Source organism: Hippopotamus amphibius, chromosome 15 (genome assembly GCF_030028045.1).
Source record: "Hippopotamus amphibius kiboko isolate mHipAmp2 chromosome 15, mHipAmp2.hap2, whole genome shotgun sequence".
NCBI lineage: Eukaryota > Metazoa > Chordata > Mammalia > Artiodactyla > Hippopotamidae > Hippopotamus > Hippopotamus amphibius.
Genome location: NC_080200.1, coordinates 16,483,236 through 16,500,082, shown reverse-complemented (window position 1 = coordinate 16,500,082; position 16,847 = coordinate 16,483,236). Strand labels below are relative to the sequence as shown.

The 16,847-nt window shown below is 51.5% G+C and overlaps 1 protein-coding gene across 1 annotated transcript; it reads right to left on the bottom strand.

Annotated features, from left to right (window-relative positions):
- Positions 1 to 724: 724 nt before the first annotated feature.
- On the bottom strand, positions 725 to 15,193 carry PLVAP (plasmalemma vesicle associated protein). Its single transcript, XM_057710528.1, has 6 exons — positions 14,738 to 15,193; positions 8,408 to 8,504; positions 7,583 to 8,295; positions 5,548 to 5,605; positions 5,307 to 5,391; positions 725 to 1,373 (listed from the first exon to the last, which is right to left on the bottom strand). The coding sequence occupies exons 1-6, from the start codon at positions 15,104 to 15,106 to the stop codon at positions 1,367 to 1,369; spliced, it is 1,329 nt and encodes a 442-aa protein (XP_057566511.1). The 5' UTR covers positions 15,107 to 15,193; the 3' UTR covers positions 725 to 1,366.
- Positions 15,194 to 16,847: the final 1,654 nt, after the last annotated feature.

Below are 16,847 nucleotides of genomic sequence, written 5' to 3'. Positions count from 1 at the left end.
ATTTAAGAAACTGCTTTTTTTTTAAAAAAAACCTATTTATTTATTAGGCTGCTCCAGGTCTTAGTTGCAACACGTGGGATCTTTATTGCAGCATGCAGGATCTTTAGTTGTGGCATGTGGGATCTTTAGTTGTGGCATGAGGGATCTTTAGATGCAGCATATGGACTTAGTTGCAGCATGCATGCAGGATCTAGTTCCCTGACCAGGGATCAAACCCGGGTCCCCTGCACTGGGAGCATGGAGTCTTACCCACTGGGCCACCAGGGAAGTCCAAGAAACTGCCATTTACATATATATAGTATCACTGAATCACTGTGCTGTACACCTGAAACTTACACAACATTGTAAATCAACGATACTACAATAAACAAAAAGAAACCACTATTTCAATATCTGCTATTTAAAAAAAAATAGAAAAAATCTGCTATTTTAAAAAAACACTAAATTGGCAACACTGTCTCAATATGGGGCTACAAATTTGTAGGCATTGCACGAAACCCTTATTGACTATGATTTTGCCATTTCTCTTCACATGTGGAGATCCCTACACCTTGGGGGAAGCTGGTGTCCACCCACGTTTGTTCCAGGTTGAAGGGTCTTCTGACCTGGGGACATTGGGGGTGGGATTCTTGAGCTTTCCTCTTATTTCTAGTTCTTTTCTCACTCAGAGCGTGGTGGTGCCTTTTCAAAGCAGAAATCATGACTCTGGAGTCTTTGAAGGGATTTGATATCATTTATTTAGTGCCACTAACATTTATATGAGCCACAGGCAGGGCTGGATATGGGAGGGAGAGAGAGTGAAGGGGCAGTGCCCTCTCGGGCTCTGGGGCGGTCTCTTGGACCAGATGGTTCCTCTCACGGGGGCCTGGAAACTCTCAGGGGAGGACAGAGGTGAACGTCTTTCTGCTCTCACTTCCCCAGACCTGCAGCGCTAAGATGCTCCGGATGAGAGGGTGCTGTGGGTGCCTTGGCCCGCATGCACAAAGGGGTGTGACTTGGGCAAGGGCTGGGCAGAAAGTGTGTGTGTGATGTTGCTGTGTATCTCTGCGATGTCATTACCTTGTCTCTATGTGACATCACCACCACGTCTGTGCGATGTCACTGCATCTGTGATGTCGTCATGGCATCTAGGGGTGAGGGATTTTGTGGTGTGGGTGTGGGTCTGTGAGAGAGCATTAGGGAGTGTGGGTGGGGTGTCGGGGAGGGTGAGCAGAGGATGCAGGCCAAGGGCGCCCACTTTGGTGTGTGTGCGGGAGGTCATCTGACTCCACCCTGGCTGCATCCCTCGCCGTGGGCGTCTCGCTGCACCTAGTCTCCAGACAGGTGAGTCGGGGCCACCCCTCGGTCCTCAGAGCCTAGAGCTTCCTCAGCCACTGGGGCGGGAAGGAGATGGGAATACAACAGTTGGTCAGACGGATGGCAGGACAAACCTCACCTGGGCCTGCCTTTTACCCTGGGCCCCTTCTTGCTCCCAGGAACCCTAGGGCTCCTTCTGGCTCCAACCTCCTGTTAGATTTTCTCTTGTTGAAACGCGGTGGGACAGTGGGACTGAGATGTGTGCCTGTCCGTTATATAGATGAAGATACTGAGGTTCAGAGAGCCCACCTCCTGTGATCCAGGCCTCTGTTGCAGTCTGTCTGACTCTCCCCTTTGCTCCCTAAAGCCCTGGGGATCCTGGGTGTGTTTGCCCAAAGCCCCTGGCCCCCCTGCCCCCCAGGCCAGGGCCTCAGTTTCCCTCTTTTGCTTACACAGAACTGACCTAGAGCTGGGCCCTCACTCATTCCCAGGAGGGTTTTTCTAATGAGCCTGCCCCTACTCACATGCTTCCATGGCCCCCCAGCGCCCCCAGCACAAAGCCAGATCGTCTATCTCTGGCATTCAAGGCTCCACCCAGTCTGCCCCCACCCGGCGCCCCCATCGGGGAATCAAAACCTGCCAAAGTACCCCCCAAACTCTCAGAAGCATCCCTTCACTTCCGCCCCTCCCCCTTGCCTTTGCAGGAGCCATCCCGCTGTCTGGGATGCCCTTCCCCCTCCTTGGCCTGGCAGAGGTTCTCGTGAGGGGTCAGAGGTTGGCGCAGAGGCTGTTTCCTGATGGGGGAGGCGGGGGCCTCCGCCAAGTCCTGCTTCCGCTGGCCCCCTCCCTTCCTTCCCTGGCTCTTCCCTGGGGCCCCCGCAGCCTCACGTTCCTTGGCTGGCTCTGGTCCCTCCTTCCCAGCTCCAGCCTCTGTCCTCTACCAGGAGTCACGGGCTCCGAGCCAGCTCTGACAGACATTCTTTAACCACTCCTGCCTGCCAGTCTGCAAAGGAGGGTCATCCCTGCCCATTTTCAGAGACTGGGGCTCCTACGCTCCATCGGCTCATCTGGACCAGGGCAGTCACTTTCATCCTGGTCCCAGGTTCCCGCCTTCACCCCCCACAACAGGGACCAGAATGAGCCTGTGAACACTTGAGTTGGGTCACATCCTCTGCTGTTCACAGCCCTCCTAGGGCACCCAAAGCCGACCTGTCCGGTCATCACCCTGACGTCACCTCCTCCCACTCTCCCCTTGATCACTTGCTCCGGCCACACCAGCCTCCTCACTCACACTCACCAGTCACAGATGGTCCTGCCTCAGGGCCTTTGCACAGGCTGTGCTCACCACCTGGTGCACCCTTCTGGGAATCCCCTCATGGCTCCTCCCTTACCCTCTTTAGTTCTCTACTCAAATGTCACCTCCTCAGTGAAGCCTGCCCTGGACCCCCTTGTGGAAAATTCCACCCTCCTCAAGCTCCCTCATCCATTTTTCTGTCTCACTCTTCACCAAGGGGCCGTATCACGGCTCACTCATCTGGTCTGTCATCTGTCTCCTTGTCACCCGCACAAGGGTGGGGATTTGGATTTCTGTGCCTTATTCCTCCCTGTGTCCTTAGCACCCGGCAGCTGCTCAAGAAACATGGGTTGAATGAAAAAACAAATGGTCATAGTGATGGCAGTGAACTTGAATCGACGCCCCCTGCATGTCCGGCTCAGAGCCAGGACTGAACTCCCATCTTCAACCTTCAACACTGTAACTTTGGTTATCTCCAGCCAGGTAGCCCCTCAACCAATATTTACTTAATATTTGTCTTCACGTCCATTGTCGGGTTTTTAATTTAGATAAACGGAGTTCCAAAGGATACTCAGTCTTATCAAGTAAAGGAAAGCCAGCCGGTGCCTTTGCCATTAATAGAAAACCACTTAAAAATGTTCAATCAAAAAGCAAGACCTTCTCCTCAAGTCCAGCTGACACCGGAGCCTTGGTTTGCCCTCCTCTGTGAACTCAGGAGAGACGCAAGGGTCTGGGAGGCATTAGGGTAAGTTAGCAACAGCGCAGACTTTCTTAAGGCCCGGAAGGAATAAGAGTGGAAAAGGAATCAACAATCCCCATCATGGGATGGGGGGGGGGTTTGATGCCAGGCCTTGACTCTGTTTAGAGACACCTGTTGGGATGTTACGATTCAGTCATTCACTGGCTGTCTAGTGAGTGACTGGCCGAGCTGAGGCTCCAACCCAGAGCTGAAGACCCCAGCCTGCTCATCCACAGCCCCTCTCTCAGAGGAAGGCAAATTAAGGCGGGAGACCACGGGCCAGAGGCCCTTCCTGTGATCCAGCAGAGAGAGGCAGGAGGGGCCCAGGCTTAAGCACACATTGTTTCCTCCGCGGGGGGTGGGGTACATTATTTGGGGTAAACAACGTCAAGAGCTTCCCCATTCTCAGCTGGGACGGGACCGGGGACAGGCTTGGACTGCGAGCCTGGCTCCAACCCTGGTTTGCTGACGCATGACCCCGGGCTGATCACTTCCCTGGGGCCTCAGTTCCCTCCTCTGAGAAATGGGGATAATAATAGAACCTCCTTCCTTGCCATGATGGCTTCACGCCAAGATGGAGAGAGGAAAAGTCTGTTTGCTCAGAGCAGTGTCTTCTCCCTACCCTCTTGCCTCCCTCTCTATGGGCTGCCCTAGGCGAAGGGATTTCTCCCAGGCAGAGCCATCCAGAGCTGGGGGACCCAGTTCTGCAAGGGGGTGAGCGCTCTGTCAGAGGGAATATGTAAGAAGAGGCATAGTGAAGACGGAGCTGGGTGTGGAGGACCCTGGGGAGTTAGTGACAGACCTTGGGAAGTCTTTTTGGCCCCAAGGGCTTTGTTGAGCCCCCTGGGGCTGAAATAGACTTATTGACAATAGCCTGGTAGCAAAACTGTTGCCGGCACAGGCTTTGGGGCTGGAAGGATCTGAAAAAAATCCCACACACTTCCTTGAACCTCAAGTCCTAAACTGCAAATGGGACGCTGTTCCTAGGTCAGCAGTGTGGTCCTGAAAGGGGGTGGGTGTAGCAGCTCCTAGAGGGAGCACAGGGTGTTCTTGGGGCCGTGTGGCCTGAGTCACTTTCCCCGTGACGCACAGGGTGTCGTCCAACGGATGACTGGACCCTGGGAGGCGGGGAGGCGGGCAAAGGCATGGAGCCGTGACCTGATCGTGTGCCAGGCACCCTTGATACTTCCCACTGAGGCCCCGGGCTCCTTGCTCCAGCCACGTGTGGACAGCACTTTACAGTTGGCAAAGCCTTTCCATACCCTTGATTTCAGAGACCCCCATTTTTGTAGAAGTAGACAGTGCAGCTCAGAAGGGTGGAGTGAGAGGCCCAGGGTCACACTCAGACACTGCTTTCCCTGTTCCCCTTTCTCGGCTCCAGTCACTTCCGCCACCCTAGTCTGGCCACAGGGCCTTTGCCGCCTGGAGCACTGTTCCCCTTGCCTTCCCCGAGGCCAGCTCCTGTCCAGCCCCGAGCTCAAAGCTCTCTTCCTCACCCAGGCCCTCCCTTGCCTGTTTGGAGTCTGATCGCCTGCATTCATGTCCCAGGTCTGGCTGTGTTACCTGGGACACAATGCATACCCTCTCTGTGCCTCATTTGCTTCATCCAGAAAATGGGGATAACAGTAGCTCACCCACGGATTAGGATTCTAAGGATTAAATGAGTTAATTGGGCAGAGCGCTTAGGGCTGCGCCAAGATCACAGTAAGCGCCCAATTATGGTAGGCTGTTGGTCATTCTTCTTACCCTGCCTCCTTCATTGCCTCTCTAGCCCATTACTCAAGGAGTTTCACGAATGGAACTGTGTGTATCTTGGTCATGGCTGTGTCCCCTGGGCCCAGCCTAGGGCCTGGTATACAGCAAGTGCTCAATTAAGGAAACAACAGGTGTGATTTGAGCCTCCCTCCACCCCTAGTCCTGTACCCAGCCTAGTCCAAAACCTGAGACTGAACTGTCTCAGCCTGTCCAGAGCCTCACCTGGAGGCTGAGGCGAAAACACTGCTCGCAGGGGGCCGCTGGGACTCCAGGATCCTCCTCTTGAATTCCTCCAGGCTAGCTGGGTCTGCCAAGAGAGAGGGATAGAGAGAGAGAGGTCAGCCCTGATCCAATGCCTTCGTAACGTCCCCACCCCCCGCCCCCAGACCAGGGAATGAGCTGGCAAACCGGGGTACAAGGTGGAATCCACCCCCCTTTCCTGGCTCTGCCCTCTGTCACTCACCGATGGGCGGGGGGTTCGGGGCAGGGCCTGCAGGTCTTGGCACAGTCATTGGCTGCGACTGTGGGAAGAAGAGTGAAGGGAGGTTGGTGGAGGCCAGGGCCCCCAAACATGAGTCCCAGGGAGTTTCCTGCCTCCCCACGCCCTTGGAGACCTGAGTTCCTTCCAGGGCAGAGAAACAGACAGATACCTATGGAGAAGTCACATCTGATGACAGATATATAATCACCTGCAGCCACCTGCCCTCAAACGACAGGGGGCAGCAGGGACTGGCTTCCCTTGGCAGCCCCCCCACCGCCGAGACTCTGCAGGGGTCCTGCCTCGGTCTCCATTACAGCCTCAGTGCCAACCTGACTCCAATCCAAGACCCCCGTTGAGTCCATCGACCCAACCCAGCTCCGCTCCAGACTGAAGCTGACCCGCTCTATAAACCAACTGGACCTTGATTCTCAACGCCATCCCTCCAACAACCCTGAGCGAATCTCTCCAAACCTGAAATCCAAAACCAGTTCTGAACTCAATCACCTAAAATCGGATTCCTACCTGAAAACAAAACCTCCCTTAGAATCAAACTCGGACCTTAACTCGATCCCAATGACAAACCTGATCTTACCATAACTTGACATCTAACTCTGACCACAACCCATACCCTAGACCTGGCGGCTATGAAAAACCTACAACACCCCCTCCCCCAACACCATTCCCTCAGCTCCAGCCCTGTACTCCACTACAACCGTCCATAAATACCCTCCCAATACCACACTCAACCCCAACTCAACCTTAGACCTCAGCCTCTACCTGAGCTAAAACCCCAACCCAGCCTCAGCCCAAGATCAACATCCACCCAGTTTCTACTGTAGACCCAGTCTTAACGCTCACTCGAACCCTGCTCTCACTCAGGGTCATCTAATCCTTCACTTCAGATATATCCCAATGCCAGCCCAACTCAACCTCAACCAGCCACCCTAAACACAGCCCAGTCTCAACTCCTAACCCATGGTCAATGCCAATTCTTAATGCCCACAAAGTTCTGAATCCGCCCTTGGCCCCAAACTTCTAATCATCTCTAGACCCACCAACGACCTATACCCACCTGAGTCTCAACTCCAGCCTCAACTCAATGAATCCCAAAGCCACTGAAACTCAAGGTTAATTATTCGCCGGAACCTGGACCCAATGGCCACCCCGCATGGGACCCCAGACCCAATTTTTAACCTTTTCTCAAAATCCAAACTCCAATCTCAACCTAATTTTAAGACTAACGAAATCGTACATGGAACCCTAACCTTAACCAAATCAATTCTAGACACAGGAGTCACCAAGAACTCACCTTGACCCAACTCTAAATGCAAGTTTAACATCCACATGGAGCCTTTCTCTAGACCTGCCTTAACCCTCACCCTAACCCCAATATCACACCCAATCGTTTACCCAGCACCCCGATACTTTAACTCAACTTAAATCCACCCCAACCCTGACACCAACGCTGGATGAGTCCCTCATCTTAACCCTAAGGCAATTTTGAGATCCACTCACCTCCTTAAACTCCACCCCAATCCTTAACCCTTTCTTAATGTCATTCCCAATTCCAAACTCCACCCCAATCCTAATGCCAATAAAATCCTATGTAATACACAACCCATAATCCTAAAGCCAGTTCTAGACCCACAGTCACCCATGTTTGATCCCAGCCTCCAGCCTAAATCCACCCTCAATGCCTCAACTCACCCCGATCCCAAAGCAACCACAATTTTAGATTTGCCCCTCACTCAATACTGGACTGGACAGCCACACTACTTCCGCCTCCAGTCATAACCCCTTCTCAATGCTGATCCCCCTTCCAAGCTCTGCCTCAATCCTAACATCAGTGAAACCAGTGAAACTCTCTAGTGAGCCCTAACTAACCCAACCTAGACTAGGAAGCCAACCTCAAAACCAAGTTCAAAAAAACCAAACCCAACCCAAGTTCAACATCTCCATCAACTTGGTCTCCAGACCCACCCCCAACGCAACCTGAATCCAGGGCCCTCTGACCCACCTTCGCCTTGATGCAGGTGTCCAGGGCCGAGTTGCTGACAGCGAGCTGCATCTTGAGCTGCTCAGCCTCCCGCTTCTTCTCCTCCAGCTCCTTGGCCAGGTTGTCTCGCTCCTTCCGCAGCACCGCCTTCTCCTCCAGGGCCAGCTGGGTCTGCCGGGCACATTCAGACTGGAGCTTGGCCTCCCGGGCCTGAGCCTCTTTCTCCATCTTCTCCTTGGCCTCCTGACTGGCGCGCAGGCCCTGTTCGGCCTCCAGCTTCTGGCGCTGGAGGTCCGAGTTCTCACGGGTCACGCGCTCAATGCCAGCCCGCAAGCTCCGGGCCAGCTCCTCCACCTTGGTACTCATGAGGGAGGGCATGTGGTCGCAGGTTCTCCGGATGGAGGCCAGTTCTGAGCCAATGGGATGGTACATGTTGTAGCCCAGGCTGTCTAAAGAGCGTGGGATGATGGAGTCCCTCCAGAGGCTACGCAGCTCCATCTCAAACTTGTCCTTGTCCAGCGGGAGGCAGAGGGTCTGCACCTTCTGCAGCCGGTCCTCGGCCAGCTGTCTCTCCTGCCTCTGCTGCTCCCGGGCTTTGCTGCACTCGACCAGCTGATCCTCCGTCACTCGCTTGCCCAGGCCCAGGCCGTCCTTGTCTTTGGTACATACCACCTTCTCCTTTGCCAGCTCCATCTCCAGGGTCTTGGCTTTCTGGTTCAGTGTGAGGGCCAAAGCTAGGGGTATAGGACCGTAAGAGTCAGGAAGGTTGGGGGTTGCCACGAGACTGGGCGGGGAGCCGGCTACCCTGCTCTCCACTGCCCAAAACCCTAACCCTAACCCACTCACCATCGCAGCTCTTGTTACTTTCCTTGAGTTGTTCTTGGCATTGTTTGTCACTCAAGATGATGGCAGCCATGTATCGCTGGTTGTTCACGTAGATCGTCTGCCCGGATGAGACACAAGACAGAGCTCAGTGTCCGGCTCCTGTGGGACTCCCTGCCCGCAGGGCTGCCCAGACCCTCAGGGCTGGGGCCCCAGATCCAGCCCCCAGGTGGTCTGTGTTGGCGTAGTTCACAAGGACATGGCTTCTTTATAGGGGATGCTGGTCTGATCTTCAAAAGTTGTTATGGTTACAGACGATGGAATACTACCCAGCCCGTAAAAAAGAATGAAATTTTGCCATTTGCAGCAACATGGATGGACTTGGAGGGCATTATGCTAAGTGAGCTAAGTCAGACAGAGAACAACAAATATTGCATGATATCACTTATATGTGGAATCTGAAAAGTACAGCAAATTAGTGAATATAACAAAACAGAAGCAGACACAGATACAGAGAACAAACTAGTGGTTACCAGTGGGGAGAGGGAGAGGGGGAGGGGCAATATAGGGGAGGAGATTGAAAAAAAGGATTATTATGGGATTATATGAAATCGTGAGTGTGAAACTTGAAAATTGTAAAGCACTATAGAATCTAAAGGATCTTTCATTCAGTTAAAAAAAAAAGTTAAAAAACCTCTACCTCTTTCCCTAGGCATTCTAGTCAACTAATAATACCCAGTATTATGATTAATACTATTTGCCAATAAAAAGGAACAAAGCATTGATACATTCTACAACCTGGATGAACCTTGAAAACATTTATGGCCAATCAAAAATGGATTTTAGTCACGCTGTGTGGCTTGGGGGATCTTACTTCTCCAACCAGGGATTGAACCTGTGCCCTTGGCAATGAAAGCTCGGAGTCCCAATCACCAGACCATCAGGGAATTCCCTCAAAAATGGATTTTTGACAAGGATGCTGTTATGGGCTGGATTGTGGCCCCTGCCCCAAATTTCTATGTTGAAAGCTTGAATTCTCAGGACCTCAGAATGTAAATGTAGTTGGAGACACAGTCTTTGAAGGGGTGGTTAAGTTAAGATGAGGTCCTTAGGGTGGTCCCTAATCCAATATGACTGGGGTCCTTATACGAGGAAATCTGGACACCCAGACATGCACAGAAGGAAAAGGATGTGAAGACACAGGGAGAAGACAGCCATCAATGAGCCAAGGAGGAACTTCCATGGTGGCACAGTGGTTAAGAATCTGCCTTCCTGTGAAGGGGACATGGGTTTGATTCCCTGGTCTGGGAAGATCCCACATACTGTGGAGCAACTAAGCCCAAGGGCCACAACTACTGAGCCCATGCACTGCAACCAGTGAAGTCTGCGTGCCTAGAGCCCGTGCTCTGCAACAAGAGAAGCCACTGCACTGAGAAGCCCACACACCACAATGAATAGCCCCCACTCACCACAACTAGAGAAAGTCCGTGTGTGCAGCAATGAAGAACCAATGCAGCCATAAAAATAAATTAAGAAACAACAACAACAAAACCCCCCAAGAAACCAAGGAGAGAGGCATGGAACAGATCCTTCCCTGATGGCCCTGGAAAGGAAACAATTCCACCAACATCTTGACCCTGTGCTTCTGTGAAAATAAATCTCTTGTTATTTAAGCCACCTGACTTGTGGTATTCTGTTAAGACAGCCCTAGCAAACTAATACAGGTGCCAAGATTATTTCATGGAAAAGAAGATTCTTTTCAACAAATGGTGCTGGTACAACTGGACAAACACTTACTAAGGAATGAATTCGACCCCTACCTCACACCATATACAAAAATTAGCTCAAGATGGGTCTAAAACCTAAACGTAAGCGCTTAAACTATTAAACTCCTTAGAAGAAAACATAGGTGCTCACTCTGCATGACTTTGGGTTTGGCAATGGTTTCTTAGCTATGACACCAAAAGCACAAGCAACAATAGAACAAACAGATAAATTGGACTTCATCAAAATTAAAAACTTTTGTACTTTAAAGGACAACATTCAGAAAGGGAAAAAACAACCCAAAGATGGGGAAAATATTAGCAAATCACGTCTCTGATGATGAGACTAGTAACCAGAATATATAAAAGTAAACTCTTAGAAATTTATAATAAAAAGCAACCCGATTGAGAAATAAGCAAAGCAACAGACATTTCTGCAGAGAAGACATACCAAAGGTCGACCAGCACATCAAAAGATGTTCACCATCTGTAGTCACAGGAAATACAAATGAAAACCACAACGAGATATCACCTCACAACCACTAGGATGGCTATAAATAAAACAAAACCCAAGAACAGACAAGCGTGGGTAAGGATGTGGAGAAACAGAATTCTCAGGCAATACTGATGGGGCTGCAAAAATGCTGGGGCTGCAAAAATGGTGGAGCCACAGCGGAAAACAGTCTGGGGGTTTTTCAAAAAGTTAAACATGGACTTACACTGTGACCCAGCAATTCCACTCCTAGGTATAGATCCCCAAGAGCAATGGAAGCATATGTTCACACAAAAACTTGCACACAAATATTCACAGCAGCACTAATCACAGTAGCCGAAAGGTAAAAACAACCTTAGTGTTTCATCAACAGATGAATGGATAAAACGTGATCCATCCATACAGTGGAATATTATTTGACCATGAAAAGAAATGGAGGGACTTCCCTGGTGGCGCAGTGGTTAAGAATCTGCCTACTTGTGCAGGGAACACGGGTTTGATTCCCTGGTCAGGGAAGATCCCACATGCTGTGGAGCAACTAAGCCCATGCGCCACAACTACAGAGTCCATGTGCCACAGCTACTGAGACCTGCACGCCTAGAGCCCATGCCCTGCACCAAGAGAAGCCACAGCAATGAGAAGCCCACGCACTGCAATGAAGAGAAGCCCCAGTGCACCTCAACTAGAGAAAGCCAGCGTGCAGCAACAAAGACCCAACACAGCTATAAATAAATAAATAAATAAATAAATAAAGTCAAGGTGTATTTACCAAAAAAAAAAAAAAAAAAGGAATGAAGCACTGACACACGCTACAATGTGGATGAACCTTGAAAACATCGTGCTGAGTGTGAGAAGCCAGTCACAAAAGGTCATATAGTGCATGCTTCTGTTTAAATGAAATACCTAGGGTAAGCAAATCCATAGAAACAGAAAGCAGATTTGTGGTTGTCAGGGGCTGGGGGAGGGCAAATGGGAAGTGACTGCTGATGGGGTTTATTTTGGGGGTGATAAAAATGTTCTCAACTGAATTGTGCTGATGGTTGCCCAATTGTGAATGGACTAAAAGTCATTGTTATGTACACTTTTTTCCTTTTTTCCTTCATCTACACTTTTTAAGTGTACACTGTTATGTACACTTAATTATTATTATTATTTTGGGGCCACACCACATGGCATGCAGGATCTTAGTTCCCCCACCAGGGATCGAACCTGTGCCCCCTGTAGTGGAAGTGCAAGTCATAACCACTGGACCACCAGGGAAGTCCCTATTATGTACACTTTAAATGGGCCAATTGTATGGCATGTGGATTTATTTTAACTTTATAAAATTTTTTGTATAAGTTTCTTTTCTTTTTTTTTTTACACTTTAAATATATGCAGTTTATTGCATGTCAACTGTATCTCAATAAAAGTTCTCAAAAAAAAAAAGGGGGGGAGAAAATAAGAAATGTGAGTTCGGGGCAAAAATGAAACAGAGACCAGAAAACAATAGGAAAGATCAATGAAACTAAGAGCTGGGTTTTTGAAAAGATTAAAATAATTGTCAAAAAATCTAAGATGAAGAAAAAATAGAGAGGATTCAAATTTGTGTAAGTTTCTATGAACAAATGGTGTGACTTTCAAACTTTGGAACAGAACCCTCTGCAGAAATATAACAAGCAAAGGTATGAAGGGTGAAGAGGGTCTGCCTTTCTGTCATGCTTTGTCCTTACTCCTTGGGAAGCTGGCCCTGTGCAAATGACCTGGGGATGGCAGAGGACAGAAATAGCTCTGGAAGTTCCAGTGACTTCTGCCTTCAGAACCCTTAACTACAGAAAGGGAAGATCTGAGGGTGTGAGTTGGATCAAAGATGCAGTGAGAAAGAGGTTTTCTACAGTTGGAGGAAGTGGCTCCCTCATACACAGAAGTATTTTTCTGTACAGATTTCCAGATGTCCAGGTGATGAGAAGAGTAATATTTACTTAGAACTAATACAATCTGACAATACAAAAAACGTATCTTCTCTGGTTAGGGAGTGTTCAGGTACATCTTTATGAGGTAATTCAGGAGTCTCTCCCTTACTTTCATAAGGGAGTTTCATAAGCCACAGTTGCCCTGGATTCAGAGGAAGAGAACTAACTGATTAGTAAACAAGTATAAACAATCTGAAGGGTTTTCTGGAATATTTGTTAGGACATAAAAGTAAGGCAGCTCTCAAAGACTAATGAGGTTCTGTCAAAAGACACAGGAGCCAGATTGTGGGTGTTCCTACTGGCTTAATTCAGGATAATTTGATCAACAAAAAGATTATTACAAATTCTGAATAAAGAAAAATCCATGAAAAAAAAAAAAAAAACCTCTCCTGCATGCCTCCTGGGTGGGGGTGCTGCCTTAACCCAGGCAAGCAGTGGGGCATACCCTAAAAATACGCCACTGAGTTAATCTTGCCTTTCTCTTCTGGTCTCAGGGCCAGAAATGCCGTTGCCTTTGCAGAGAATTTAAGAAAAATTCTTTCTCATAACACCACCAGGATCGGAGAAAGATCAAGATTCGTACTTGCTACCATTATACACCCGGGGCTGCGGTGGCAGAGGGGAGGCTATTCCCCAACACCAGCGCTCGCTTAGCTTCCTGGGGGTCCTTGGAGAAAACCCTGAGGGGTTCCAGGCCAGAGGAAATCTGTCAACTGGAAGGGGAAAAAAAGCTATGATTTTCACATTTAAAGTTGTAAAGATCCAGATTCTTAGATTTCTAATATTCTATGATGAGGGCGTCCAGGATTTGGAGATGTGTGTGAGTGTCTAAAACTTTATGATAAAAACAAAAAACAAACAAAAACAACAAAAAAAGGGACTTCCCTAGGGGTCCAGTAGTTAAGGCTCTGCGCTTCCACTGCAGGGCGCACGGGTTCAATCCCTTGGGGGGAGACCAAGATCCCGGTGTAGCATGGCCAAAAACAAAGAACAAAAAGATAAAACTTTATAATCCCGCGACTCCGAATGGCTCCTGGACCGGAAGGCCATGCGTGTCCTGAAAGATCCAAATGGGCCCATTACCAGGAACTGAGACGTCTGAGGGGGCCGCCCTGGCCTGGGGTGGGGGGGGGGGATTTGAGGGGGTACATGGTCCTGCCCTGTGGTCTGAGGGGAGACGTGCCTCCTTTGGGGGTCTGAGGGGGGCTCGCCTCATTCTGAGGCTCTAATGGGGACCCTCCCTGCCCTGGGAGGATGAGCGGGGGGAATCCCCGCCCTTGCCTGGGCAGTTCTGAGGGGCTGTACCCATCCTTCCTTGCCCAGGGGCTGCGTGGTCTGAAGCCCCAGAAAAGGCCTTTTCTTCCCACTGTCCCCTGCCCCAAACAGCCCAGACACCTCCTGTGGGAGAGAGCGAGGCTGCCCTCCTCCTCCACCCTTCCCTTCCCCTACCCACCTCTTTCACCCGGTTCCAGCCAAGACGTGAGGAGGCACCCTCTCCTCCGTGTCGCCCAAGAGCAGGACCTCCTCAGAGGAATTGTGTGCGTGTGTGAGCACACAGGGGACCTTGTCGAGTGAGAAACTGGCGGTGCGAGGGGGTGACAGTCTCCACGAGATCCAGGGTTGCCTATTTCTGCTCCCATCCCCACCTCAGCCCCGAAGCCACCACCTCTCCCGTTCCCCCTCTGCAAAAGGGTTTTGAAGCTTCTCCCTACCGCCTGGGATTCAATGAAGAGAGAACAACTCCAAAGCGGACACCCAGCCTCAGGCAGACCTGAACTATGCATGCCAATTACAAAGAAGCCAATGTTCTGAGCGTCTATTAAACCAGCTCTCATATTTGCAGCTAATACGTAGCGGTACATTCTGGGAGCTTTATGTATATTAAGTCGCGGTCTAGGTCTGATAACAGACCACATGCCCACTTCAACTTGAATTTCAGATCGACCACAAATCATTGTTTAGTCTAAGTATGTCCCAAATATTGCATGAGATATAGAAAATACGTCTTGCTTCTCTACATGGGCTCATCGTGCAAAATGTAGGGGCCGTGACTGTCCCCATCTCATGACAGAGGAAAGTGAAGCTCCGAGAGGTGAGGTGACCAGCCCCGGGGTCCCCGGGGTGAGTGTCCAGCTGGTGGCCTTACCCGGTCCGCCTGGCACTGGCGGAAGCTGGCATTGATTCGGTCCAGGTCACGGCGGGCGTTTAGTAGCATCTGCATGATGACATCCTTGGCGCGGGCGGTGAGGTTGAGCTCCTTGGACAGGTTGGCCTGGGAAGCTGTGAGCCCCACCACCTGGCCGTACAGGCCGTCGGCCCGGCGCTCGGTGGCCTGCAGGTTGGATTCGGTACTCACGTGCGTGTTGCCGTAGACCATGAAGAGGACGAGGCCCAGGATGATGAGGAATTGGATGAGCGAGACAAAGAGGAAAAAATAGCGCAGGTAGTACCAGCAGCCCCTCGCGCTGCTCCCTGCCCGTGAATAGGGCCCCCCGTGCTCCATCGCCAAGCCCATCTCCTCCCGGTGTCTGCCCGGTGCACCAGCGCTGTTCCTCTGGCTGGCCTGCTCTGGGTGGTGGCCGCTGCCCCTTCTAGACCTCGCCGTGGCGGGGGGGAGGGGGAGAGTGTTTATATTACTCCTCTTAATACTTCCTTTGCCTGGCTCCTTCCTGGCCAGGAGGAAACAGGGGCTGTGGGTTATCACAACACTCCCACCAGGGCTGTGAAGGGAAGGGGGAGGGCACCAAGGCACGTCTGGGCCTCTCTGATTAACACTGGGTGGTGCATCGGCTAGGTGACCGGGCGTCCTTGGCCTTGCTGGGCCTCAGTTTCCCCACTTGCCCCTGGTCTGTGCCCAGAGCTGATCTCAGCTGCATATGACCTCATGTCAACATCCCCATCGTGCAGAGGAGGATACCGAGACCAAGGGAGGAGAAAAGACCGCCTAGGGGCAGGGGGGTCTCACTCTGGGTGTTCACAGAGCTGGACTTACCTCCCCTCAGGGAGGGCTGGCTACAGATGTGCGCCCATCGCACGGGGCAGTGCTGATTACAGAAGCTAAATTGTGTAGAGCGCTTAGCCCAGGGCACACAGTAGGTGCTCAATAATTGGCACATGAAGGCCTCACGGAGGGCAGATCTGTGGATGGCGGTGGCTCCCCTAGCTGTCATCCCACCCAGTGCCCGGCTCACGTGGGCACTTAGCACAAACAGCAGTGAACTTGGGACCGGTGTGAGGTTGAGCGAGGGGCTTCTCCTGCCTGGGTCTCAGTGTCGGCCCCTGTGAGATGAGGTGCGCGCGGTACCAGGTCCCAGGGCCGGGGAGAGGGCTGGAAGAAAAGATTTGCCGTTGCTCTTATTTCTACTATTTTCTGCTGGAAACCTCATCTTGGGGCTCCGTGACATGGTGAGCGGGAAGCGCCAGAGAGTGGGGGTCTAGCATCACTGTGGGGCACCCCCAGGTGAGCAAGGAAGGGATTTCGGGACCAAGGAGAAAAGAAGGATTCTGGGTGTGCCCCCCTGCATGTCCGCCCAGAACCAGGAGCTCCGGGGAAACCTCCTACGCTGGGTGATGCCAGAGGTCCCCACCAAGAGCCCCAGGTCTGGCGGTGAGGGGTCCTCATTCTTGGGGAGACAGAGTGGGACAGCCTCTAGCCCCATGGGGTCAAGGTGGACAGGAGGGAGGGACAGAGGCCGAGGGGAATGGGGCAAGGAGATGGAAAGGAGGCTGGACCATGGGTAGGGGAGAATAACACAGTTGCTGTCCACTGCCTGTGGCGGGGGGGGGGGGTACAGCAGGGGGAAGGCAGGGGCATGGGGACCCATCCCCCTATTACCCAGGGTAGTGGAGTGGGGGGTAGTTGAGCGGGGAGGGGTCCTCCAGGGTGGTGTTCATCAAGGAGGCGGAAGCTGGGTCGGGAAGGAGGAAGTTCCCAGGGGTGGGCAGGAAACCCCTGTCTGACCTTTGGCCTTTGCAGCTACCCATTGATTCCTGATTCCGGACCCTTCCCAGCCACTACTGGGAGGGAGGAGGGTTGGGGGCTGCAAGTGGTGCCCAACCAGCTATTTCTCTAGGTTGGACAGGCCCACCCAGAGTCCCCTGGAGCGGGGTGGGAGGAGGTCCATCTCCCATCTTCATAAATGGGGGGCCTTGCAGGCAGAGTGAATACATGGTTTCCATGTACGCCTCTGGAGTTAAGTTCTGGCTGTGCCACCTACCACTGTGTGACCCGGGATAAGTGACTTCTCCTTGAGCCT

Coding starts and splice junctions, on each gene's coding strand:
- PLVAP (XM_057710528.1), bottom strand. CDS start 15,106: ATGGGCTTGGCGATGGAGCACGGGGGGCCCTATTCACGGGCAGGGAGC. Junction 8,505..14,737: donor GCCAGTGCCAGGCGGACCGG/GTAAGGCCACCA, acceptor TCATCCGGGCAG/ACGATCTACGTGAACAACCA. Junction 5,392..5,547: donor CCCGAACCCCCCGCCCATCG/GTGAGTGACAGA, acceptor CTCTCTTGGCAG/ACCCAGCTAGCCTGGAGGAA.